Source organism: Giraffa tippelskirchi, chromosome 8, assembly GCF_054371585.1.
Source record: "Giraffa tippelskirchi isolate mGirTip1 chromosome 8, T2T-mGirTip1v1.2.pri, whole genome shotgun sequence".
Classification (NCBI taxonomy): domain Eukaryota; kingdom Metazoa; phylum Chordata; class Mammalia; order Artiodactyla; family Giraffidae; genus Giraffa; species Giraffa tippelskirchi.
Window position 1 is genome coordinate 145472700 of NC_137282.1, and position 25969 is coordinate 145498668.

General features: G+C 43.1%; 2 protein-coding genes across 6 annotated transcripts in view; one reads left to right on the top strand and one right to left on the bottom strand.

The window, feature by feature from the left end:
- Positions 1–444: 444 nt before the first annotated feature.
- Positions 445–23255, bottom strand: TRIM38 (tripartite motif containing 38). Of its 3 annotated transcripts, XR_014062760.1 has the most exons (10): positions 23175–23255; positions 21390–21452; positions 20909–21315; positions 18045–18140; positions 15996–16226; positions 15010–15032; positions 14802–14914; positions 2427–3049; positions 1528–1693; positions 445–641 (listed from the first exon to the last, which is right to left on the bottom strand). XR_014062760.1 is itself a non-coding variant. In XM_081522128.1 (8 exons), the coding sequence occupies exons 3-8, from the start codon at positions 21305–21307 to the stop codon at positions 8675–8677; spliced, it is 1383 nt and encodes a 460-aa protein (XP_081378254.1). In that variant the 5' UTR covers positions 21308–21315; positions 21390–21452; positions 23175–23255; the 3' UTR covers positions 8133–8674. The 3 variants fall into 3 exon arrangements, 2 of the variants coding, with proteins under 2 accessions (XP_081378254.1, XP_081378255.1); XM_081522128.1 differs by lacking the exons at positions 445–641; positions 1528–1693; positions 2427–3049 and adding an exon at positions 8133–9195; XM_081522129.1 differs by lacking the exons at positions 445–641; positions 1528–1693; positions 2427–3049; positions 21390–21452 and adding an exon at positions 8133–9195 and having other exon boundaries at positions 20909–21337.
- The window catches only part of SLC17A2 (solute carrier family 17 member 2), a 52161-nt gene continuing 29113 nt past the window's right edge, over positions 2922–25969 (top strand). The window contains exon 1 of one of the 3 annotated variants that reach the window (XM_081522114.1): positions 2922–5399. The gene's annotated coding sequence lies outside the window, so the exon portion shown is untranslated. The remainder of the gene's footprint in view (positions 5400–25969) is intronic. The other 2 variants (XM_081522113.1, XM_081522115.1) reach the window with 2 other exon arrangements.

Consider the following 25969-nt stretch of genomic DNA (forward strand, 5'->3'; position numbering starts at 1 on the left):
CTAAACAGAATTTAAATGTACAGCTAGATGAGTTTTGACAAATGTACATTTGCATTTACCACCACCCTAATCAAGGCTTAAAATTGTCAAGATGTTCTCTCCAAGTTGATATATAGCCCAGGGAATTGCCTACAGAGGCACAGGGGAATCTAAGTTGATGGAAATATTCTGTGTCTTGATTAAGGTGGAAACTACACATACTGGTCTATAAAACTCATTGACATATAATTAATACAGGTGCATTTTATTGTGTATAAGTTATCCTTCAATAAAGTTGATTTTTTATTATATTATTGGCTGGAATGGGGGTGACAATTATTTTAAGGATAATTAAGCACAATACAACATTAAGAATTGTAAAATCAAATCATTATTATATATGAAAAAAGAGAAACAGTGGCATGATTAAAATTAAAAACCTCTAAATTTTATTTTAGCCTATGGTTTTATTTTTTTTTTTCTTGTGAATTTGTTTTTATTTTATTGGGTCTAGGGGATGGGATGGGGAATACCTCTAAGTTATGCCCCACTAGGAAGATGTCCATTCTAACTTTCCTGGGATAGCTTTCGGAGCTTTTTCTTTTTCTTGGAGCCGCTGGTCTTGCTGGCAGCAGCCTCTTCAGGTCCACTGATGAGTTAGCCTATGGTTTTAAAAGTTGCTCTCCTTAACAAAAGCTACCCTTCAACTTTCCAAGTTCCATTATTCTGGTTGTTTCACACTGTCCTCATTTATCAGCTTATCTATCAAGAAAAAGCTATCAGATAAACTCATTCATATGGGGATATAAACATATATACTAAACTTTAGTGAACACTTTAATTTCGAAAGAAAATACTGGTTAGACAAATAAAACTAAAAAGATCAATACTTAATGGTTAAGACTACATTTACTGAAACAAGTAAATGGGAAGAGCTGGAGAACAGGCCCTTTCTAGATTCTCCCTTCTCTCCCTCCCCACCCCAGCACATACCCTGGGCCTTCATACAAATAGGATCACCAACTCTAACCACCTGGTCTAAATTAGGGTTCCTGCTGAGCAGCTGGGGTTAGCTCTCTCTAGTGTTAGTCGCTCGCTGTATCTGACTCTTTGCAACCCTATGGACGGTAGTCCACCAGTCTCCTCTATCCATGGGATTCTCCAGGCAAGAATACTGGAGTGGAGTGGGTTGCCATTCCCTTCTCCAGAGGATCTTCCTGATCCAGGGATTGAACCCAGGTCTCCTGCATTGCAGGCAGATTCTTTACCATCTGAGTCACCAGGGAAGCCCTAAGGTTAAGGACTATGCTATTTGAATCCTAGATGACATCATATTGATTTGTCCTATCTGTCACTATGCTACATCAGAGTACCTGGAAGCACTTATTAAGAGTAACTGTTGGAATCTGAAAGTCTACCACTGGGAGGGTGAAAAGGTAAACTGGATGGGAGAGAGGGGAGGGAGAGATGCACACACCTGAGGAGCACTAGGATTAGATAGGATTTAGATAAATTAGACATACAGCAACAAAGAAAGGTCTTACACACATGTTGAAAGGTCTTTGGGAACATCTTAGAAACAGCATGAGATCACAGTAGCAGAGCCTGCCGATTCTCCACACTGTGGAAGTATACAACCTAAATGTTCTTCAACAGGGACACAGGAGCACATTATGATTTATTCTTTCAATGGGCTGGACTACACTGCATGCATCTACATAGATAAACAAAATGAACACCACGTGGGGAAAAAAGCAAGAGACAGAAGTTTAAGTATAAAAGGTCAGTGCAGCAAGACAGCATTTGATATTGCTTTAGTGAAAGTGAAAGTCACTCAATCGTGTCTCTTTGCGACCCCATGGACTTCCGTTGAGTTCTCCAGGCCACAATACTGGAGTGGGCAGCCTTTCCCTTCTCGAGAGGATCTTCACAACCCAGGGATCGAACCCATGTCTCCTGCATTGTAGGCAGATTCTTTACCAGCTGAGTCACAAGGGAACACCCAAGGACACCAGGTGGTGGTGGATATTGCTCTGCTCGTCCTTAAAAATTCATGGAAATTATGTCACATCCATCTATTCTTAGGGAAAATACTTTCTTAATATTTTTAACAAAAACAGTTACTGGGAGAATAGAACCTATCTTCAGAAGCATGGATACCCCTAAGAGAGATAGGCGGTGTTCTTCCCTCAGCGTGTTACCTTTTTATTTCTCTGAAAACAATCTGAAGCAATAAGTCAAATGCTAACTTTTAAAAATCTGGGGGTTGAATACGCAGATTTCCACTACTTATTTTTTGTACTTTTCCATTTAAAGTCTTTCACAGGAAAAAACAAAACAAAACAGTAACTACAAAGTGCGGCTAGAAGGAATTTCAGGTTCATGGACTCCACACCAGCCTCACCCTCGCCCTCCTGCCACCCCATCCTAGGACTGTCTTTACTCACCCTGCCTCTTTTCTTGCTGGCAGACCTGGGGTTTCCATCTTCGTCACCTTAGTCCACCTGGATCAGCTCCTTTCCCAGAGTTCTCGCCCTCAGAGAGAAATGAAAAAAGGATCAGCAGAGATTCCCCAAGATGCTTGCTGCACTCCAGCCTCAGACCCTTACTTTGACTAGGGACACGGAGTGACCTCTCAGGTGAAAGGATGCTGGGTTTGCGCCAAGAATGCTGGTCAATCAGAGAAGCCGAGAAACAAGTTACGCGTGGGGTACACGTAGAGCTTGTAAAGGCAGTAGCGGGGGCGGGGGCGTGGGAATGGTGCGCTCGGTAGCCGGGGCGGGGCCAGCTTTGTGGGCGGGGCTTCTGCGCTGAGCGAAGGTCAGGAACTCACGCGGCGCGCGGTCCCCGGCTCTGAGCTGCGTTTCTTACGCTGGTGACGCTGGAATCTGGCCTCGCGAGATTTCCTCTCCTCAGGTCTGCGGTGGAGTCGCGGTAGCGACGCGATTTGACGGATTTGTCTTCACAGAGGCTGCTTATTTGCTGATTTCTGCGCGCGCGTGTGCGCGCGCGTCTCGTGAACAACCGAATTTCAGGTGTAAGAATCACAAATGAGGAAAGACGGGACTTCCTTACCAACAAACAAAACATGGAAAACATCTTTTTAAGAAATAAACGCGTGACCTTGTCCTTTCAGAACTTTCCTGAAATACGTCACGGACAGTGGCAGGGAAAGGATATGTAATTTAAACCCCCCTCCTCCCCTCATCCTCATAGAACAGCCCCCACCAGTTCGCGAAATGCGCGGAGTCCTGGACTTCATCCAACGGCCACCAGAAAATGTGAAAGGGAGGCCGCAGAGTAAGGGCAACCCCCACCGGTCCTGCTGCCCGCCCTGCTTCAGCTGGGGGGACACACATGGCCCGAGTTGGAGCGAGACCTTGAACCCCTGCTGCCTCCCAGGACCCGCATCTGGAGAGAAATGAGAGTGCTCCGTGGATTTGGGGGAAGTGGTGAAGTCATCTGTGGCTCATCTTGGGGTGTGGTGGGCCTGCGTAAGGCCAAAGAAGTGATGCCTGACGACACCCCCAGGGGAGAAGACCCGTCCATGTTACCTGCAGAACCTCAGAACGTCAGACCTCTCTGCCTGAGATCCCCTACGTTATATCTACATCCCTTTTTAATTTGGAGCAGGCCAGCCTTCCCTAAGTTATTTAAAATATCTCTAGGAATTTGCTTAAACGGTTGAGAACCACAGATATGGGCCGAGTCCCACACAGTAGTGAATGTTCTTTGTCGATCTCTAGAGTTAATATTTTTGAAGTAGTTGAAGGCCCAGAGAAATAATTGAATTACCCAGGATGCCACAAAGATTAAGTGATGGTGGCCCAAGAATTCCTCTTCAGCAAGTCTTAAAAAGTATGAAAGGGCTTTGCAATCATTATATAAAAAACAAAAACGCCTGTTTGTTTTGTTGTATAGCTAGTTCTTTGTGCCTGAGCATTTCTCACTACAACCTGGGATTATTGCTCCACTATTACACTTTTCCCTTTCACGCACTGGAGAAGGAAATGGCAACCCACTCCATTGTTCTTGCCTGGAGAATCCCAGAGACGGCGGAGCCTGGTGGGCTGCCGTCTATGGGGTCGCACAGAGTCGGACACGACTGAAGCGACTTAGCAGTAGCAGCATTACACTTGAGGAGGTGGAGACCCAGAGAGGTAGTGTCACTTGTTCATTAAAATCAGAAATTGGACTGGACCCTAGGAAGGTGGATCATTTTATTTTTAAACTTTACCTAATATCTTTAATGGATCCAGGATGTCCAGCAAACTAAAGCAGGAACTCAGGAGTGGTATCAAGATTGAAAAAAAAAAAGAAAAAATCCAGTCCCATCCTCAGAGAACTTAGGTCTTGGAGAAAAGGGACAGATGGCTAAGATAAAAGACATGGGAAGGAGAGGGAGCTTTGAAGCCTGGAGGCCCTGCCTGTGGACTAGAGTGATGAGGCAACACCTAGTTCTTGGAATATCACAGATTGGATCATTTTTACTTGGAAAAAATGGGGAAATCAGGATAAACTCAAGGAGAGGAGATTAGCATAGTCTATGGTCCACAAGTTCATTAATATGCTAATCAAGCACCTTCTTGAACAACAATCACTTTGTCTTCCTTACTCCTGGTGAAGAAGGGATGATTTGGGGTAAGTACCTAGGTGTGGAGCTTCCTGCGTTTTCAATACCAGCTGCTGCATAAACACTTGTTCCCTCCCTGAGGGTCCCAAAAAACTAGTGCAGAGATTCCACTTCAGGCTGGTAGTGTGAGTGGGCAAGGTTGAGAGAGAAGGATGTGAGGATCAGTTCTCACAGAATCCCAGGCACTGAGGCTGTTTGTGTGGATGAAGAAAGTGTAATTACTGACAGCACTGACAGAGCTCTAATAAATCTTGTTTCTGGAAAGAAACAGGCACTAGGTCTGTTGAGGGCTAGGGACTCAGAATGTCTCTGTATCTCTGTCCTTCCTTAATTTAGATTTTGAGACTTTATGCAGCAAGTTTCTTAGGATAAATTGCAAAAATGTCCTAAATTTATCTTATCCCATTGCTTTTTGCAATGTGACTTTGTAGTTTCTCCTTCCATCAAGAACTGGAGTTTATTTTTTTTCCCTGTCTCTTGAGTCTGGGTTTGACCAAGTGATTTAACAAATGTGACCCAGGCAGATGATTGAAAATAACCTGGCATAGTGCAGCTTGTACACATCTTGATTCTCTCACAACCCTGAAACTCCCATGTTATGAAAGATTCTAAGCTCATTGTTGGAGGTTAAAGCGCCCAAGTCAATAGCCTGCCAACTGCCAGACTTGCAGGTGAGGCTATCCCATATCACCCAACGCCAGTCGACTCTCCAGTTGATGGAAACACCTGAAAAGACCCAGCAGAATTTAACCCTGACTACGAGAACCACTGGCTGAGCTACGGAATTGTAAGTAAACAAATGGTAGTAGTTTCAAGCAACTAAATTTTGGGGTGGTGTGATACTCATCAAAAATAGGCACATGCTTAGTGAATGGCCATGAATTAGTCTTCTAGGACAGTGTCAATTCTGCCTGTCCTTCAAGAGAAGCAACCCATGCTCTGTAGCAAATCCTAGATACATCCAGATCCTTGTTCTCTTCCCCTCTCCCCTCCATTTTTTCCATTTTTATATCCCTCCCTTTCCTACTTGAGGAAACAGAAATGAGAGTTAATGAAGTGGTCTAGGCTCCAGTGATGTTTTCACTTAGCATTTGCCACTCCCATCTCCTCAGAAAGATTCTACAATCTGATTCCCCAGCCCATAGTTTTCCACATTGTCAAAGTCCCTCCAGGTTCTCATCTCTTACAGGGTTTGACTGATGACAGTGAGAGTTGTGGAAACATAAGAGGCAGGTCAGGGAAGAGGAAGAAAGGGAAGGAGGGAGATAAGAATATATCAGTAGTATTTTAAACAAATGTTCATGTACTGTGACTCAGAAATTCTCCTTTCAAAAACTCACCTGAGAAAAACAAGAGAAGCGAAAACCTACTTACATACATTGATGTTCATTTCAACATTAGTTAAATTGCAAGAGACAACTGAGTGTATGTGCTATTACGAGATCACTAGTCATTTAAAACCACATCTTAATATAATGTTTAATGCCATGGGGAAAAGCTGAGAAAAAAAATGCAAGATCAAACATATATATGGGGAAGGTGATTTGGAGTGTGCGTTCCTTAGCACTAAGAGTATTATTACTGTATTTTACAGTATTCCATAAAATATATCTGTTAATTTAATCATTTAATATCTAAAGCTATTTCTATAATTATATATTGAAAAAGAAAAAGAGGGGGAGGTAGCAGTGGTTGCTGTCTCTGAAAAATTATTTTTTTAATATTTATTTATTTATTTGGGTGCACCAGGTCTTATTTGTGACACATGGGATCTTCGTTGTGGCATGTGGACTCTTTAGTTGCAGTATTCTTCATTGTGGCATATGGGATCTGGTTCCCTAACCAGGGATCGATTCTGGGTTCCCTGAATGATAAGCATGGAGTCTTAGCCACTGGACCACAGGGAAGTCCCATGTCACTGAAACGTTGAGCTGAGACCCAGATGTAGGAGAAGGTGGTAACTAGGATGCAGGGTGCTGGAACAGGGAGGCTGTATCACAGAAAGTGGAAAAGGCAGTCTCAAATGCATTCCTGACCTGTTTCCCACTTTGAGCGCTTGCTTCCATTTCCTGGATGTCCTCTGAGACACTGTGTAATGGGGTCTCAGAATTGTTTGTCTGAAGCTCATTTCGTGAAGCTTTATCCACCCACACCATTCCCTCTTCAGTTGAAGTTTTCCTCCTGGGATGTTAATTCCCTAATACTTCCTGTCTGCCAAGCTGGTGATTGAAGTGAGCTCACCCAGCTTCAGAAAAGGCAGATATGGAAAAGACTACTCTGATCCTAGAACATATTACGCTCAAAGGCTCTTGGGCCAGAATGACCTTGGCATCATCTAGGACCAAAGAGAAGGCTACTGTATATGAAAGGTGAGAAGTGGAAGAGCAGACTATTAATCCAGGAAGGCAAGGTCTGTGGGCCAGAATTTGGCTTCTAGGCCATTGTGAGGAATTTAAACTTTACCTGAGAACAGACACTGCATCATCTGGACTATTTTGTTTCTCTGCTTCTCTCAGTTGCTATCCTGTTACTCCTGCTCTTTCCTGTGTCTCTGGTCTTCTGCTGCAGCACCACATACACTTCACGTACCTAACACCTCATGCAATTACAGGGCGTGGGGTATCAAAAAGGTATGAGGAAAGGGCACCAGAGGACATCTCTTCTTTTGTTTCTTGGCTAAATATTTACCAAATGCTGCCCACAGATTCTGCCTGCTATGAGAGGGTTTTCCAGACTGACGTGAGACATTGGATTGGGTGGGTGTGGGAGTCACATTCCTTGTAGCTCTCTGATGAATCTTGCTCAGAATTCTAACAAGGTGGAGCTAAGCTGCCCAAGTTCATTACTGCCTCACCAAGGTGGACAAGGAGGAAGGTGGTTTTGGACAAGTTCTGGCTAATCACATTAAAGCAGAAGGTTGTAGGGAAGGTAGTAAAAGATAGCTCTTGAATGCATACCCTTTGCTCTAGTTCTGTGTCTCTCTTTCCATCTTAAAGCTTGGAATGCAGGTGTGATGGCTGGAGCTTTAGAAACTGCCTTGGATCCTAAGGATAGTGCAAGGGTTGCTGGAAGGCTTGGCAATTTCATGGAGTTGCCATACCAGCCCTAGACTGGATTTCCTGTACTTCCACATCTGGACTGCTTCTTCATGAGAGAGAGAACTTGTTTCAGCCACTCTCTGTTTGGGTTTTCTATTCTATAGAACTTAACTGAATCTTCAGGGGCACAATGAGTTGCTGTCTTTAGAAAAAATGCAACCATAAAACCATGTGCTCTTTGTTTTGCTTTTTTTTTTCCTAAATATTAATCGGAATTCGGTAACTTTCTGAATTACATATTTAGGTATTAGTCTGTTTAGCTTTTCTTTCCCCTTCTTGAGTCAGTTAGGTCATTTAGTTTCATTTGAAAAAGTCATTTAATTAAGATTTTCAATTTTATTTGCACATAATTCTTCAAATTGCTCTCAAAATTATTGTTCCAGTATGTGCTCTTTCACGTTTCTATTTTTTATGTATTCTCCTTTTTATTAAAGCAGCCAATGGTTTATCTAATATAGTAGCATTCTTAACCTGTAAGGACTAGTAGGACTTATTTTTCTTTCTATAACTTGCCAGCATCAAAATCAACTTCTAATTTTATCTTTATTATCCTTATAGTTTCCAAATATTTATTTTGTTATTTAAATTTATTTACTTGAATGTTTATTTTATCATCATTTTTTCTTGTTTAGCAATATAAGTGTTTAAGGATATAGAATTTTCTCTGAAAAAAAGCACTCTAGAAATCAAAGCTCTGAACACATTGAAGAGGGATGGAGAGGACAAAGCAAAATCATTGCTATTATCTTGCTTTCCCCCAGTTCAGTGTGACCCTTTGGGGTATTTTTACAGTCATTATAGCCACTTATTCAATGCAAATTTATTAACTATGCACTAAAAGCCCAGCACTGTTCTAGGTACAGGGAAATGGCAGTGAAGAAAAGAGACCATATTTCTGTCCTCATGAGATTTAGATTATACTCTATATACTAGTTAAACCAAGGAGGAGAGTTTGGTCTATCCCTTACTCATCTGGGGGAGGCAGGAACAAAGGAGAATACTGGTAGACCTGGAAATAGGGCCGGAGAGTGTCAGAGAAGGAGGCCTTCGGGAAGGTGAAGATGTGAGAGCCAGTGGTCATATTGTAAAAGGACACAACTCCAGCCTCGAAGTCCAGAAAAATCCCCACAACCAGGGGCTGCTCTGTCAGTTGAATGGAAGTTAGGGGAAAGGTAAGTGCTGTATAGCCTTCCTTGCACCGTCTGATGGCCCAGAACCCAGACTGAGGCGTCTGCAGCATGACAGTGTCCCTCTGAACATTTTCCATACAGACTCCTACATCCCACCCAGTTCCTTCTCCCACATCTACTTCAAAGTAATGTTTCCCTGAAGTGAAGCCTTCACAGCCCAGGATACAGGGCAAGGCACTAAATCTCCTGGAAGAATTATAAAGCTTCTCCTGAGGGCATCCACGAGTCACTTGTCTCCGATCCTCAGACAGAATTAGTTCATAATGAGCTGTGTCTGGATCCAGAGTCACGCTGACTGCAAACAAAATAAGGACATGATTTTTGTAGCTGAGAGCACAGTTTATTTTAAATAAAACCAGCCTGTGTTCATATCCAAGCATTGTTTCTTACTAGCTGTCATGAGCTTAGGCAGTTCATTCTCTAAGCCTCAGTTTTGTTAAATATAAAGTGGAAATCATCATATCTGTCACCAAGATAAGTGCCCAATAAGTGGTAGTAATAATAATGATATCATCCTCATCTTCAACATCGTCACCATCTTAGTCACTAAGAGAAGCCAAGGAGCAGAACTAACCATAGTTAACATGATTAACTGTCCTCTCCAAAGTCCTTCCTCTCTCTTGGAGGACTTCTAGGAATCATGGAATATTGAAGCATAAATGAGCCCTTCCTCATCTCTACTTAATTACCATTTACACTGAGGATCAGAGAAGGAAAATGATACAACTGATGTCTTAGCTTGTTATTGGAAATCCCAGAATTTTACCCAGGCTTCAGGACATACACCTCAGCTCTTCTTTCTTGTTTCAGGTAATATTCTACAGGGATTATACAGAGTAATATACCTGACTAGAGTCAAGTAAGACAGAAAAAGGTATGATAAACTAAATTGTGATACTGACCAGCAGTGCAATTTTAAAAATGAAAAGTGGTAGTGGGGTGTTCCAGCAAGAGAGTTAAGAAACGACTGCGTTACTGGGTTAAACACTGATCAGTTGAATTGTGGTAATACGGGAAATCAAGTATTAGGAAACACTTCTTGTGCTGGATGCTCTCCCTTTGCTCCTCCAGATCACTCTCTACCTTTCTCCAGCCTGCTCCATGTCCAGGAAGGGTAACCCCTCTGGACACCTCAACGAGGCTCCCTTCCCTCTGACTACTGTTTGGTTAAGCCAATGGGAGGGACTAGAGGAGACTGTAGGGCAAAAAGAAGCAGAATTAGAAGTATTTAGTACCTCAAGTCCCTCCCCGCTGGCTGTGATTTGGAGGGTCTGTGTTTGGTCACACTCTCCTTTAGCTACAGCTCCCTCCATCTGCTACTGAAATCCTGGGAAGGTGATGACTTCCTGCCTATTCCTAGCCTTGGGTTGCTTCACTGTTCCTTGTTAGCACTGAAATCCTCATCTTTGTAAACATCCCTTTATTAAACTCTGTTCAGTGAGTCTTTTGTCATGAGCCAGACTCACAAAGTTTGGGGCTTCAGTTAATATTCCCTGAATGATCCAAGAAAACCAAGCTGAGAAAATCAAATTTTTACAGGTTAGTAATGTCACCTGAAAGTTGATGACTGAGCTCTTTGGGAATCAAGTCACAGACCTTGGTAGTGGTTGTTACTGTTGTCTGTCATTGATAAATTGAGGGGGAACTGAATACGGGTTCATTATCCTTATCGGAAACCCCTGGGGCCAAATAGGTTTGGAAATTCAGAATATTTTTGATGTTATAAAGGCAAGCAATACAGATGCTCTAATTAGACCCCTGGTAGGGTCTAAGGTAAGCTTCCCTCATAGCTCAGTTGATAAAGAATCCACCTGCATTGACCTAGGTTTGATCCCTGAGTTGGGAAGATCCCCTGGAGAAGGGAAAGGCTACCCACTCCAGTATTCTGGCCTGAAGAATTCCATGGACTGTATAGTCAATGGGGCCTGCAGAGTTGGACACGACTGAGCGACCTTCACTTTCACTTTTCAGAGTCTAAGGCAGTGTCTTGTAATCTAATGCATCAATATATCTGCAGTAAAACAGAAATTCAAACTAAGCAGGATAAATAAGGAGTTTAAATTGTCCCATTTCAGTTCAGTTCAGGTTTCGTCAAATGTCACTCAGACACAAAAGTAGCCTTCCATGATTCTGCCTCTTAGTGTTCATCAGTTCAGTTCAGTTGCTCAGTCATGTACGACTCTTTTTGACCCCAGGGACTGCAGCATGCCAACCCTCCCTGTCCATCACCAACTCCTGGAGTTTACTCAAACTCATGTTCACTGAGTCGGTGATGCCATCCAACTATCTCATCCTCTGTCGTCCCCTTCTCCTGCTGCCGTCAATTTTTCCCAGCATCAGGGTCTTTTCCAAGGAGTCAGTTCTTTGCATCAGGTAGCCAAAGTAATGGAGTTTCTGCTTCAGCATCAGTCCTTCCAATGAATATTCAGGACTAATTTCCTTTAGGATGGTCCGGTTGGATCTCATGGCTGTCCAAGGGACTCTCAAGAGTCTTCTCCAATACCACAGTTTAAAAGCATCAGTTCTTCAGCACTCAGCTTTCTTTATAGTCCAACTCTCACATCCATAAATGACTACTGGAAAAACCATAGCCTTGACTAGACGGACCTTTGTTGGCAAAGTAATGTCTCTGCTTTTTAATATGCTGTCTATGTTGGTCACTACTTTTCTTCCAAGGAGCAAGCGTCTTTCAATTTCATGGCTTCAGTCACCATCTGCGGTGATTTTTGAGCCCCAAAAATAAAGTCTGTCACTATTTCCACTGTTGCCCCATCTATTTGCCATGAAGTGATGGGACCAGATGCCATGATCTTAGTTTTCTGAATGTTGAGTTTTAAGCCAACTTTTTCTCTCTTGTCTTTCACTTTCATCAAGAGGCTCCTTAGTTCTTTGCTTTCTGCCGTAAGGGTGGTGTCATCTGCATATCTCAGGTTATTGATACTTCTCCTGGCAGTCTTGATTCCAGCTTGTGCTTCATCCAGCCCAGCATTTCTCATGATGTACTCGGCATATAAGTTAAATAAACAGGGTGACAATAGACAGCCTTGACGAACCCCTTTCCCTATTTAGAACCAGTCTGTTGTTCCATGTCCAGTTCTAACTGTTGCTTCTTGACCTGCATACAGATTTCTCAGGAGGCAGGTCAGGTGGTCTGGTATTCCCATCTCTAATTTTCCACAGTTTATTGTGACCCACACAGTCAAAGTCTTTGGCGTAGTCAATAAAGCAGAAATAGATGTTTTTCTGGAACTCTCTTGCTTTTTTGATGATCCAATGGATGTTGGCAATTTGATCTCTGGTTCCTCCGCCTTTGCTAAATCCAGCTTGAATATCTGGAAGTTCACAGTTTACATATTGTTGAAGCCTGACTTGGAGAATTTTGAGCATTACTTTGCTAGCGTGTGAGATGAGTACAATTGTGTGGTAGTTTGAACATTCTTTGGCATTTCCTTTCTTTGGGATTGAAATGAAAACTGACCTTTTCTCGTCCTGTGGCCACTGCTGAATTTTCCAAATTTGCTGGCATATTAAGTGCAGCACTTTCACAGCAGCATCTTTGAGGATTTGAAATAGCTCAACTGGAATTCCATCACCTCCACTAGCTTTGTTCGTACTGATGCTTCCTAAAGCCCACTTGTCTTCACATTCCAGGATGTCTGGCTCTAGGTGAGTGATCACACCATCATGGTTATCTGGGTCATGAAGATCTTTTTTGTACAGTTCTTCTGTGTATTCTTGCCACCTCTTCTTAATATCTTCTGCTTCTGTTAGGTCCGTAGCATTTCTGTCCTTTATTGAGCCCATCTTTGCATGAAATGTTCCCTTGGTATTTCTAATTTTCTTGAAGAGTCTCTAGTCTTTCCCATTCTATTGTTTTCCTCTATTTCTTTGCGTTGATCACTGAGGAAGGCTTTCTTATCTCTCCTTGCTATTCTTTGGAACTCTACATTCAGATGGGTATATTTTTCCTTTTCTCCTTTGCCTTTCACTTCTCTTCTTTCCACAGCTATTTGTAAGGCCTCCTGAGACAACCATTTTGCCTTTTTGCATTTCTTTTTCTTGGGGATGGTCTTGAGCGCTGCCTGCTGTACAATGTCACAAAACTCTATCCATAGTTCTTCAGGCATTCTATCAGATCTAATCCCTTGAATCTATTTGTCACTTCTACTGTATAATCATTAGGGATTTGATTTAGGTCATACCTGAATGGTCTAGTGGTTTTCCCTACTTTTTCCAATTTAAGTCTGAATTTGGCAATAAGGAGTTCATGATCTGAGCCACAGCCAGCTCCCGGTCTTATTTTTGCTGACTGTATAGAGCTTCTCCATCTTTGGCTGCAAAGAATATAATCAGTCTGATTTCTATATTCGTCCATGTGTAGAGTCTTCTCTTGTGTTGTTGGAAGAGGGTGTTTGCTATGACCAGTGCATTCTCTTGGCAGAACTCTATTAGCCTTTGCCCTGCTTCATTCTGTACTCCAAGGCCAAATTTGCCTGTTACTCCAGGTATTTCTTGACTTCCTACTCTTGCATTCCAGTCCCCTACAATGAAAAGGACATCTTTTTTGGGTGTTAGTTCTAGAAGGTCTTGTAGGCCTTCACAGAACCGTTCACCTTCAGTTTCTTCAGCACTGCTGGTCAGGGCATAGACTTGGATTACTGTGATATTGAATGGTTTGCCTTGGAAACGAACAGAGATCATTCTGTCATTTTTGAGATTGCATCTGAGTACTGCATTTTGGACTCTTTTGTTGACTATGATGGCTACTCCATTTTAAGGGATTCTTGCCCACAATAGTAGATATAATGGTCATCCGAGTTAAATTCACCAATTCTAGTCCATTTTAGTTTGCTGATTCCTAAAATGTCAGTGTTCACTCTTGCCATGTCCTGTTTGACCACTTCCAATTTGCCCTGATTCATGGACCTCACATTCCAGGTTCCTATGCCATCTTGCTCTTTACAGCATCCGACTTTACTTCCATCACCAGTCACATCCACAGCTGGGTGTTGTTTTTGCTTTGGCTCCATCTCTTCTTTCTTTCTGGAGTTATTTCTCCACTGATCTCCAGTAGCATACTGGGCACCTACCGACCTGGGGAGTTCATCTTTCAGTGTCCTATCTTTTTGCCTTTTCATATTGTTCATGGGGTTTTCAAGGCAAGAATACTGAAGTGATTTGCCATTCCCTTCTCCAGTGTACCATGTTTTGCCAGACCCATCCATCTTGGGTGGCCCTACACAGCATGTCTCATAGTTTCATTACCCTCATTAGTGTTCATACTCTTATGGAATTGCTTCCCTTTGATTGTGGGCAGGAACTGTGAATTGTTTCTGTTCGATAGACTATGGCAATAATGATGAGATGTGACTATATTTCACTCTATAAGCCTCTCTCTTTCTGGCAGACTTGATCTAGGGACTCTCTCTCTCTCTCTCGAGCTTACTTTGAAGAAATAATTGGCCGAGGTGGGAGGCCCAAGTGCAAGCAGCTGAAGGATTGCTTCTAGAAGCCAAGGCAGCCTCCAGCCACCAGTCAGCAACAAGCTAGGGCCCTAAGTGTCATAACCTTAAAGAAATACATTCTGCCAACAAAACAACCTGAGTGAGCTTGTAAGAAGATTCTTTCCCAGTCTAGCTTCCAGATAAGAACACAGCCAGGCCAACACCTTAGCTGCAGCCTTGTGAGACCCTAAACAAAGGACCCAACTGGGTCTGCACAGATAACCAGTATCCCATGTCCCTGTCTAAGCACTGGAGAACACTAACAAGGGAGTGTGACAGCTACACTAAAGATACCTGAATAACCCCTCTGGCTGTGAGCCTGCCTGGGGACAGGTGATGAATTTCATTACCGCTTAAGGTCCCATCTATCTGTAGCATTTAGGGCTTCTTCACATACCTTGATGTCTCCTTAACATTTTCTTTACATCAAAGTAAAGCTCAGAAACATTGCACACAGTATGAAGGTCCAAAGAGAGGGCCTCTGGTTGTTCTAGCTTCACAGCCCAGCTCCTAGAATAAGCAGAAACCAAGACTTCTTTAGTGTAAATTCCATTCAGCTGTGTATACCCACACCTCTTTCCCTCCTGAAATCATATAAGACTCACCTGCTCAAAGTATCTTTCACATCCTATGAATAAACAAAGACAAAAGATAAGTGTGGGAACATCAATATTTCATGGAACTTGGCATGTGAGGCTATTCTCTCTAAACACTCTTTCCAAAGAAGTAAAGAGACTAATCCTGGCCTTAAATATTGATGAATACCCAGAGATGATGATTTCCATCCTGGCCCCATGGGACAGTCAGCATATCAGGATGTTTATCTGTTACCTTCCTTGCTGAGCTCTGTGGGGAGCTGCAGTGTCTGCAGTCATGTCTCCCTGTGATGTGGAAGAAGGCCAGGAGCTTTGCCCATGCTCCCTCTGGAAAGATTTGCTTTCAGTGACCTCATTTCCTTCAGAATGAGCCCATATTAGAGACACTTATTGCAAAGATCCAAAGTGGTGAACCCAAGCTTAAGCCCTAAAGTGGTAGCAGCAGGTATCACATGGTGGTGGGGCATCGAGCTATATTCTCATCCTTAAGTGTGACCCCTAGTTCTGTTAGTAGGAACAGGAAAAAACAGCTACAGTCATAGTTTAGTTTATTGTAATGGGCTGGATCCAAAAGAGCTCTGGAGGGCTCTACAAGCAAATCAAGGAAAAAGTTATCACTCATTTTGACTGTCCCACTTTGTCACCCATCAGTCATCTGAAGGGGTATTTCAGAAGACACTTTCACAGTCAGAGTTTTGTGAACATGGTACAGAAACAAATACCAAAGTTGTCCCATGGTTCCATTTAGCCAAGGAACCCACCATAGCCATATTAGTTCTAATTCACCTAAAGCCACTCTATAGACTAGTAGGGGCCTCCTTGCAAACATTGATGTGTATCTAAAAGGAACATTACTTTTAAATTCCCTACACTAATGTGCCATTTTTGAGTGAAACAGGCAAGCCTCACCAAGCTTCCCATGGTTCCTCACCATTCTCCTGCTAAAAGGTCAAGAACAAATACCTTCCCTCCTTTCTCCAAGTGCATGGTCTTACCTGAAGCAATTTCTGGGCTGAGCCCTGACATTTATTCTCTAGTTCCAGGATGTGGCTCTGGAGTTCATGGTTCTTCTGTTCAAGATTAGCCTCATTGTCCCTCAGTATCCTCAGAGTTTGCTCTTTTTCTTTCTCCAATTTCCATAGATAAGATTTCTCTTCCTCATGAAGGAAGCTCTGGAGAGTCTTAAAGTCAGACTGGATTTTTTGTTTCTGAACCTCTATCTTCTCCTTGAGTCAGGAAAAGTGGAAACAAACCAAATGCCCATTGATGGATGAACTGATAAATAATATGCAATGTATAGATACAGTAGAATACTATTCAGTCTTAAAAAGGAATGGCATTCTGATACATGCTACAACATGAAAGAATCTTAAAGACAATATTCTAAGTGAAATAAGCTAGAAAAAAGGAGCAAATATTTTATGATTCCACTTATATGAGGTACCTAAAATAGTCAAATTCATAGAGACAGAAAGTAGAGTAGCGGTTACCAGGAGTTGGGAGGAGGAAGGAATGGAATTGTACACATACAAATAGTTAAACAGTACATTTTGTTACGTAAATTTTAACACATATACACATAAAAGTAAGTTTGCTCAGCTACCATAAGATTATTTTCCTATGACTCATTCAAGCTGGAAAATTGTCCCACTGCAGAGTCATGCCTGGAAGGCAGATACTCAGATGTGGGAGAGGTTATCACAATTCTCTCGAGTCACCCTATTTCTGTATTCAACCAACATGCACAAGAGATGGGCAGGAGTGATAAATAATTTAATCATGGAACTAGAACCAAGGTCAAAAATTTTATCAGTTATAAGGATGAAAATGAGTTTTTATTTGATATGTAAGAGGGTAGCTCTGAGTCTGAGAGGATTTCTTGAAACAAAAGCTTATAGTGAACATCACCAAGGCCAACTTTAAGGCATCCAAGCTAACAGGAGAGTCCATTATTCTCAGCAGTGGGAGGTCTGGGTAGCAGACTTTTGTCATAGTTAACTATGAAATAGTCATGTACCAACCTGGGTCTGTGTACTCAACCTTATGTGTAAGAGTGACAGAAACCAAATGATACAGCTTGTCAGACTCAGCTTTCATTTGGTAAGAGAAGAACTGCAATCTCCATGGATGATTTCTCAATTCATACAGTGTTTTGATGGCTATGATGTTGTGGTTGAAGGGTCATTGATGGGGTTTCAATGTATATATTAGTTGTAATCAAGATCCTCCCCATTGCCCAAGATCCCAGAAATGAGAAAGGTAAGAGTGTCCTCTGAGAGCTTAAGTTTAAATACCACACCTAAAGGATTGGAGCAGAGAGGTTGGAAGGTTGGAAGAAACCTCTGAAAGAGGCAAAATATCTCACTGGCCTGTGGGATTTGTCTGCAAGTTGATGGATTACATAAATATTCTGTAAAGGAGTGCATCTCTGATCAGGGGGAGGCTGGTCAGCCATGAAAATAGTCTTATAGACCCGAGAGTCTGCAGAACTAAGCGTGTAGGTTCTTGGAGCACTTGGATCTTCCTTATAATCCAAGTAGATTTCCTTCATCAGCTTCATGAGCTTTAGTAATACGAATCTCAACCTGGAGTGATTCTGTTTTCTTAGCATTCACAAAAGTTGATTTCTGAACTTGTAAGGCTGAGAGCCACACCCTGTACTGCCGTACATGTGCCCTGTACTGGAGTACATGTGCCACGGTGATATGGTTAATAGGGCCTTCAAATCAGGAAGGTACTTTGAGATATTAAGAACTGAAACTCAGTGAAGAATGACTCTAGGTAAACAGGCATACCAGTTCTGCTTCTCCTGACTGAGGTTTCAGAATCCTAGCCAACTACTACTGAAAGGTCGAAGGGGTTGGAGATAAATTCTCATAGATTTTAGACAACGAGGGGCATAAAAACAGTGGTTTCTTCTTTGGATTTTATCTATTTTGTCTGGTTTAGTGAGAATAAGCTTTCACTGTGCTTTGCCCAATCACCCGCTATATCTAAGCTCTAGGATAGAAAATAGCCTGTGATCAATAAGCCCAAACTCTTACATTCCATTTGGTTATTTGCTCTGCTGTGAACACCTTCAGGTTCATACATTCCTCTTCCAGTTGCCTCAAATTTGTCACAGCTTGCTGGAGCTTTTCCTGAAGGAAAAATTGAGTGAATAAAGTCTATTAAACAATTCTTCATTAGCCACCTAAGGGGCAGCCCAGCCCTCCAAGACTATTCGAATAAAACTGAATATGTATTAAGTCTTCACACTTTGCCAGGAAGCATGCTAAGGACTGTGTTTTGTTGTTGTTGTTCAGTCACTAAGTCATGTCCCACTCTTTGCGACCCCATGGACTGTAGCCTACCAGGCTCCTCTGTCCAAGGGATTTCCCAGGCGAGAATACTGGAGTTGGTTACCATTTCCTTCTCCAGGGGAACTTCCCAAGCCAAAGATTGAACTTCATCTCCTGCATTGGCAGGCGGATTCTTTACCACTGGGACAGCCATCAGGGAAGCCCAAGGGTTGTATATGCAGTAACATATTTGATTCCCTTGGCAACCCTGAGCAGGTAGTAGGATTTTTAACATCATTTCCATGTTGCAGAAACAGGCTTAGAAAGGGGATAAATAACTTGCCCAAAGTGCTGTAACTGGTGGGTGGTTGGACTGTGATTCCAGTTCATCTGCTGACCCAGAGTCTGAGCTATATCCACCACCACTAACAGTCTTGCCAGGGAAATACTGCACATAAAACAAGATAATAATCACCTAAAAATATTTTATTTAATAATGTACTGACCCAAACAGAACCAATGCCAGAGTGTTTGGCACACAGGGAACTTTGTATGTATTATGGTGAGTCAAGAAGGAAAGATTAGGCTGCCAGCCAAAGTTATTAGAAACAGTTAATGGAGGAGGAGGGCTCTGAGGCCTTTTAAAAAATGGTATCATGAAACCATTTTAAAGTGACTTAGTATCCATATCAAGCTTTTAGGTTATTTTTCAAAATAGTGTCTCACATTTTCATGGAAAGCAAGTTTAAGCTAAACCAAATTGCTAGCTGTGATCAATACTAAAAGAATCAGCTCCTGTCCTAAACCCAGTAAGTATACTCATTAATTCTTACGTGCTGTCAAGAAAGGGCTCTGCAGAACTTGTTAGCAAGTCAGTATTGCAGTTGCTATGTGCCAAATGCTATTCTAAGCTTTACATGTATTATGTCTTTAAGCCTTATAACAACCTCCTGAGCATGTATGTTGGGGAGGAAGGGAACTACTCTTATCCCCATTCACAGTTAGGGAAACCAGGGCATGAAGACATTAAATAACTTGCTCAAAGCCACCTATCTAATAAGGAGCTGAACTAAGATTTCAAACTAAGCAGTCTGATTCTCTAGGCTTAGAACCATCACCCCATGGTGCTTCTTTTACTACTTGGTGGGAAAGTAATTCCAATGGAAATATCCCCATTACAGCAATTAACTGCTCCATGGAGTTTAAGGAAGAGCTGCCATGTGCTGAGTGGTGGTCGGTATTGGCATACACTGATGGAGAACGCAGAATCTTACTAGAAGATCACCTCCAATTCATGGAAGAGGGGGACAAGGGGCTCACACTGGGGACAACAATTTTCTCAAATCTAGGCAGGACAGAGAAGGAATAAGGCAGCAGGGCTATGCCCACTAGGTTCCATGATAGCAAAGGTCAGCCTTCCTTTACATGATTTTTTTAAAAATGGTTTTGTCTTTTTATTGGAATATAATTGCTTTACGATGTTGTCAGTTTCTGCTGTACAACATCATGACTCAGCCATTTGTATATATACATCCCCTCCTTCTTGAGCATCCCTCCCACCGACCCCCGACCCCCATTCCACCTGTCTAGGTCATCATCACAGAGCACAGAGGTGAGCTCCTTATGCTATATAGAACCTTCTTGCTAGCTTTCTGTTTTACACATTAGTACTGTATTTTGAGCGAGTACATGCTTTTGAGTGAGAAACTCAGGAGTTGCTCAAAACCTCACCCTCTGCTTTATCCTTGATGACCAATCACTTCCAAATCCTTCCACTCACACTCTTTCCTGAATCTGGCTTAGACCTGATCTCTTCCCACTTCTCACAGGAATAATCTGAATTTTACTACTTAGTATTCCTTTCATTGTATCAGTACCAGAATGTTCTTTTCATTGTTAACCTGATCCTTCACTCTGCAAATGAAAATCCCCTCACGGCCAGGACTACTCTGGGCTAGGATGCAGATCTGATTTTCATTCCCATAACATCACTTGCCTCCCCTGCACACCCCCCTGGCCTAGTCACAGCAAGTCAGGTATGCTCCCATGGCTGTGCCTTTGCACATGTGGTCCCCTCTGTCTGGAATGTCCTCTCCCTTCTCCATACTTCTGTTAATATATCTGGTTAATTTTTATATATTCTTCAAGAGTCATTCTTGGGAAGAGTCCTCAGTTACTACTCCACACCCCTTAGTTCTCTGCTCCACCATCCAAATCAGGGGACTCCAGGCAGCCTTTTTGCTGATTTGTCTTTCCTGTTAGACTGTAAGATATCTAAAAGGTGGTGTGTCTTTGACCCCCGTGTTTTCAGACTCTATCCCATGGTCTTACACATTATTGTTTCTCAAATTACACACATGGTATGAAGCAATAAAACATGCAGGTGTGCACTGGAGCACATGGCATTCTAAAGCAGGAAGGAGTTCATCAGAGCCAGAAAGGATAGGGACAAAAGTGACCTTTGGGAGTTGATTTAGTGAGGACTTATCATGATACTTTTCAGAAGAATGACATGATGTAAGCTGTATTTCAGGATCTTAATCTTGGGTTTCAGGCCAAATAATCTCAGGTTTCGGGGGGCAACATGAGGCCAGGTACTCCCCGAAGCCCTGTGGGCCAGCACTCACCTTGTAGCCTTGGCATGCTTCTTCCACCAGAGCTGTGGCATGCCCTTTGTGCTGTGCTCCACGATCACAGAGCCAGCAGATGAGCTGGCCCTCGTCTTCACAGAACAGGTGGAGCTTCTCTCCATGTTCCTCACATGACATTTCCTCGTCCATCTCCTTGATGACTTCGATGAGATTTCCCAGCTGCTTGTTGGGTCGGAGGCTCGCCATGTTAAATGGTGCTCGACACTGGGGACAGGAGAATGTCTTCAGCCATGGTTGCCTCCGGTAGAGGTTCTCAAAGAAGCTCACTATGCACACGTGGCAGTAGCTGTGTCCACAGCTGATGCTCACTGCGTTAGTCATCAGGTGCAGGCAGATGGAGCAGGTGGCTTCCTCCCTCATCTTCTTTGAGGCCATGGTTTTTCCTGAAAAACTCCAATATTGAATCTAGAGCCAGAGATGAAGTGATTAGAATTTTCCCACAGTGATGGAACTTTACCTCTCCTGAGTCTCTGTGCAATGCACTGGTTGCCACTGGTTTCAACAGGTCATGGAGTCTTCTCTAGAGAGAGAAGAAATAGGTTGGAATTTAGAAGATGCATTGAATGTAGCTGTGTTGTGGAATATGATCGTGACTATTGCATATGGCTACTTTAATTACAATTAAATAGAATTTAAAATTCCGTTTCTCACACCTCTTAGCCATATTTAAATTGCTTAATAGCTGCAGGTGATTGGTGGCTTCATGAAAGCCCATATAGAGAACATTCCATCATTGTGAAAAGTTTTCACTGAGAGAGGAAGAGAAACCAGGCTGACTTCCTCAACCAAAGCTGCAGCAAGAGAGAGAACTCAGTAAGGGACTGTTCAAGTCTTCCCCCCTCTAATGAACATCAAGAATAGTTAGTACCAGAATTGTTTCTTTGTAACTGGTAGTAACACTTAGGTAAAGAAAGAAAGAAAGTGAAGTTACTCAGTCGTGTCTGACTCTGTGACCCCATGGACTGTAGCCTACCAGGTTCCTCCATCCATGGGATTTTCCAGGCAAGAATACTGGAGTGGGTTGCCATTTCCTTCTCCAGGACATCTTCCTGACCCAGGGATTGAACCCAGATCTCCTGCATTGTAGGCAGACGCTTTACTGTCTGAGCCACCAGGGAAGCTCAACACTTAGGTAAAGGGGTGGTCTATTAAGGATTTGATTGAGACAGTCAAATTCGACTCTAATTAAACCCTCACTTCTACCCCACAAAGAACAAAAGACACCATAATAAAGTCCCTAGTAGAAACCTAACTGAATGATAATGAAAGTAAAAAAGACAACCAGAAGAACAAGTAAAGAAAGCAAGTTCTTTTTCCCCCTCTCTGACCTGAGGAAAAGAGAATTGGAAAGAGAGCTGGGAAGAGAAGGGGAGGAGAACTCCTGGACAGCTAGGGAGGGACTGTCTCTTCTCCAGGCAGGACTTGTCTCTAAGGAGAAGTTCAGAGTGACTAGAACACAGGGAGTTTGCAGAATCCAGGATAGGGGAAGGCGAGAAGCAGATGGGGAAGGCGGGGCCTCTCAACCCTGGGGGCTTGACCCCTAGGGACCTGACAACCAATAGACAAAGGAGTCGACCCTCTCACCCACAGCTTAGACTGCTTCAGGAACCTGGCCCTGTTCCCTGCTTCCCCATTCCTGGGAGTTTGTCAGGGAGGGCAGCAGAGGATGAAGGAAGTTGAGAGTGGCTTTTCCTTTGAACTGACAGGGCCAGAATCAAAAGCAAGGATTCAACTAAAGTTACTGAATAGGCTATGTCCCTCTAATAACCAGCACCAGTCCCTTGGATCTGAAGAGAATTTCTTCTGGAGATTTCTGTTCTTTAGCAGGTTATCTCTCCCAAGCGATACACTAGGCTCCTCCCTGCCACTGGTGCTGTGCTCCCCGGGGAGAAGGACTTCGCCTCCTCTGAGTCCCCAGGGTGCCTGTCCTGGACCTTCACTCGCCTCACATTCTGTATCTTCGGAGATTTGACATGGAATCAGGCAAACCGGGTGTGAGAGCCATGAAGCAAAGACCTGGCTATTTTCAGAGTTCCAGCAACTGTTATCAGGAAACAACATCCCCCTGACTCTCGCATCCGGCCGCCCATCACACACACACACACACACACACACACACACACACACACACACACACACACACACACACACACAAGCACAGCCTCTCACGCACCCAGCCTCCCCCACCCCCCTCCTCCAACAAACGTCTCCTATCCCTCTGTAGAGAAAACATGCGTCTGACCTTTTCCACTCCCTTCTCCACACAACAGATAGTCACATATTCGCTGCTAGTTCCCTCTGTAGCTGCTGGTTCCTGAGGTCTGGGTGAGGAAGTTACACACAAAAGTGAAACTACTTCGGAAGGCGGGGCCTTTTAAGATCCAGGGAGGAAACTGGTGAAATTGCCAGTATCTTTGGCGCTCAGCTTGTACTGAAAGGGAGGGGAGATGGTAGGAAAAATATTTTTCTTTTACAGCAATAAAAAGAAGGAACAAATTAATAATTCAGTAAACTCTTTTGTGACCCCACCACAGAGGATTTAAAAGCCCAAAGTCCTCAGAATTTAGAGACCCTGACTTGAAATCATTCTACTGTTGCCACTAATGCCCTTGGGGTTTATAAGCCGTCCTGGCTGATGTTATGTTTTACCATTTTTAGTCGCTTATTGTTTTATAACTGCTCCGAAGAGTGTGGTGAAAAAAGGGGCAGTACAATAATAAAGCTCACTGGTGTCAGAGAATTTGCTCAAGCCAGTCTCCCATTCTTCTCTGTCCTGATGCTGTGTCTCAGTTTCCTCCTCAGTGTTCCTCCACAAGATTCAAATACTTACCAGTAGTCAGAGTCAGACTATGCCAAAGCCTTTCACTGTGTGGATCACAATAAACTGTGGAAAATTCTGAAAGAGATGAGAATACCAGACCACCTGACCTGCTTCTTCAGAAACCTGTATGCAGGTCAGGAAGCAACAGTTAGGACTGGACATGGAACAACAGACTGGTTCCAAATAGGAAAAGGAGTACGTCAAGGCTGTATATTGTCACTGTACTTATTTAACTTATATGTAGAGTATATCATGAGAAATGCTGGGCTGGAGAAAGCACAAGCTGGAATCAAGATTACCAGGAGAAATATCAATAACCTGAGATATGCAGATGACACCACCTTTATGGCAGAAAGTGAAGAAGAATTAAAGAGCCTTGTGATGAAAGTGAAAGAGGAGAGTGAAAAAGTTGGCTTAAAGCTCAACATTCAGAAAACTAAGATAATGGCATCCAGTTCCATCACTTCATGGCAAATAGATGGGGGAACAATGGAAACAGTGGCTGACTTTATTTTTTGGGGCTCCAAAATCACTGCAGATGGTGATTGCAGCCATGAAATTACTCGTTGGAAGGAAAGTTATGACCGACCTAGACAGCACATTAAAAAACAGATACATTAATCTGTCAACAAAGGTCCATCTAGTCAAGGCTATGGTTTTTCCAGTTGTCATGTATGAATGTGAGAATTGGACTATAAAGAAAGCTGAGTGCCGAAGAATTGATGCTTTTGAACTGTGGTGTTGGAGAAGGCTCTTGAGAGTCCCTTGGAATGCAAGAAGATCCAACCAGTCCATCCTAAAGGAGATCAGTCCTGGGTGCTCGTTGGTAGGACTGATGTTGAAGCTGAAACTCCAATACTTTGGCCACCTGATGCAAAGAGCTGGCTCATTGGAAAACACCCTGATGCTGGGAAAGATTGAGGGCAGGAGGAGAAGGGGATGACAGAGGATGAGATGGCTGGATGGCATCACCGACTCGATGGACATGGATTTGGGTGGACTTCGGGAGTTGGTGATGGACAGGGAGGCCTGGTGTGCTGCGGTCATGGGGTCGCAGAGTCAGACACGACTGAGCGACTGAACTGAACTGAACTGAAGTCAGAGTCAGACACCATAAACGGCAAATGGGAGCCACTCATGGCCCAGCAGTGAATGGCCTTAGCTAGGAGCCGTTTGAGGCCTGGGAACCATCACCTGCAGTGTGCTTTGTGGAAGGAAGACTGTGGAGTCTGGGGTCAAGCACTTGATGCCTCAGCTCCAGCCTCTCCAGTTCAAAATAAGAGCAAAAATACTAATATTGTCCCCAATTAATTTAGATTTATTATTTAATGGGGGAAAAATAGCTCAAAATAAGACCCTGCCCAATGTATAGCCTTAGGTGTGGTGGTGGTGGTTTAGTCACTAAGTTGTGTCCGACTCTTGCGACCCCATGGGGTGTAGTCTGCCCGGCTCCTCTGCCCATGGGAATTCTCCAGGCAAGAATACTGGAGTAGATTGCCATTTCCTTCTCCGGGGGATCCTACCGACCCAGGAATTGAACCTGGGTCTCCTGCACTGCCAGCAGATTCTTTACCAACAGAGCTATGAGGGAACCCCAGCCTTAGGTGTAAGAGGTATTATGATAAGTGCACAATAAGTGTTTGCTTAGGAAATGAGTATATGTTGTGACCCAAGGGAGACAGTAAGGAAGGCTGAGGACACAGGCAGGAGAAGTTTAACTTGTTGTTCTGGTTAAATTATTTGTGGCTTTGAGGTCTGGGATGAAAGCACTTTCCCCCTAGGCAAGTTGTGTTTGCTTTTGCCTGGTGGCTTGAATACTACCAGTCAAGAAGTAAACTCACTTCAAGGGTTGAGGATCTTTTGCTTTTGTTTTTGTTTTGCTGTTTGTTTGGTTTTTTTGTTTTGATAACCCAAGTGATGTGAAATTTCACCCCAAATATGTATAAAAATTAACTTCTGGTTACAACTTACTGGGGTCTATTTCTCTCTCTCTTTTTCTTTTCTTTGTGCCCTCCCAGCACCAGAGTTCTCAGAGTTCTTTCAGTTTCCAGGAAATGAGATGGATTTACTTCTAGTTCACCTTTATCACCCTTTGGGATCTCAATTTTATTGGTGGTAGTGGAGGTGTCTTCTTTTAGACCTATCACCTTTGCAGGATCTGGGCTTTGATTTTAGACTATCTTTATTTTCTAATGTAAACAGTTTAAGCTATAAAT

Excerpts from the sequence above, each read along its gene's own strand:
- TRIM38 (XM_081522129.1), bottom strand. The coding sequence starts at position 21,307 with ATGGCCTCAAAGAAGATGAGGGAGGAAGCCACCTGCTCCATCTGCCTG. Across the intron at positions 14,915-15,009 it reads GTGAAAGATACTTTGAGCAG|GAGCTGGGCTGTGAAGCTAG; the intron begins GTGAGTCTTATA and ends TGCTTATTCTAG. Across the intron at positions 9,196-14,801 it reads AATGTTAAGGAGACATCAAG|TCAGCGTGACTCTGGATCCA; the intron begins GTATGTGAAGAA and ends TTTTGTTTGCAG.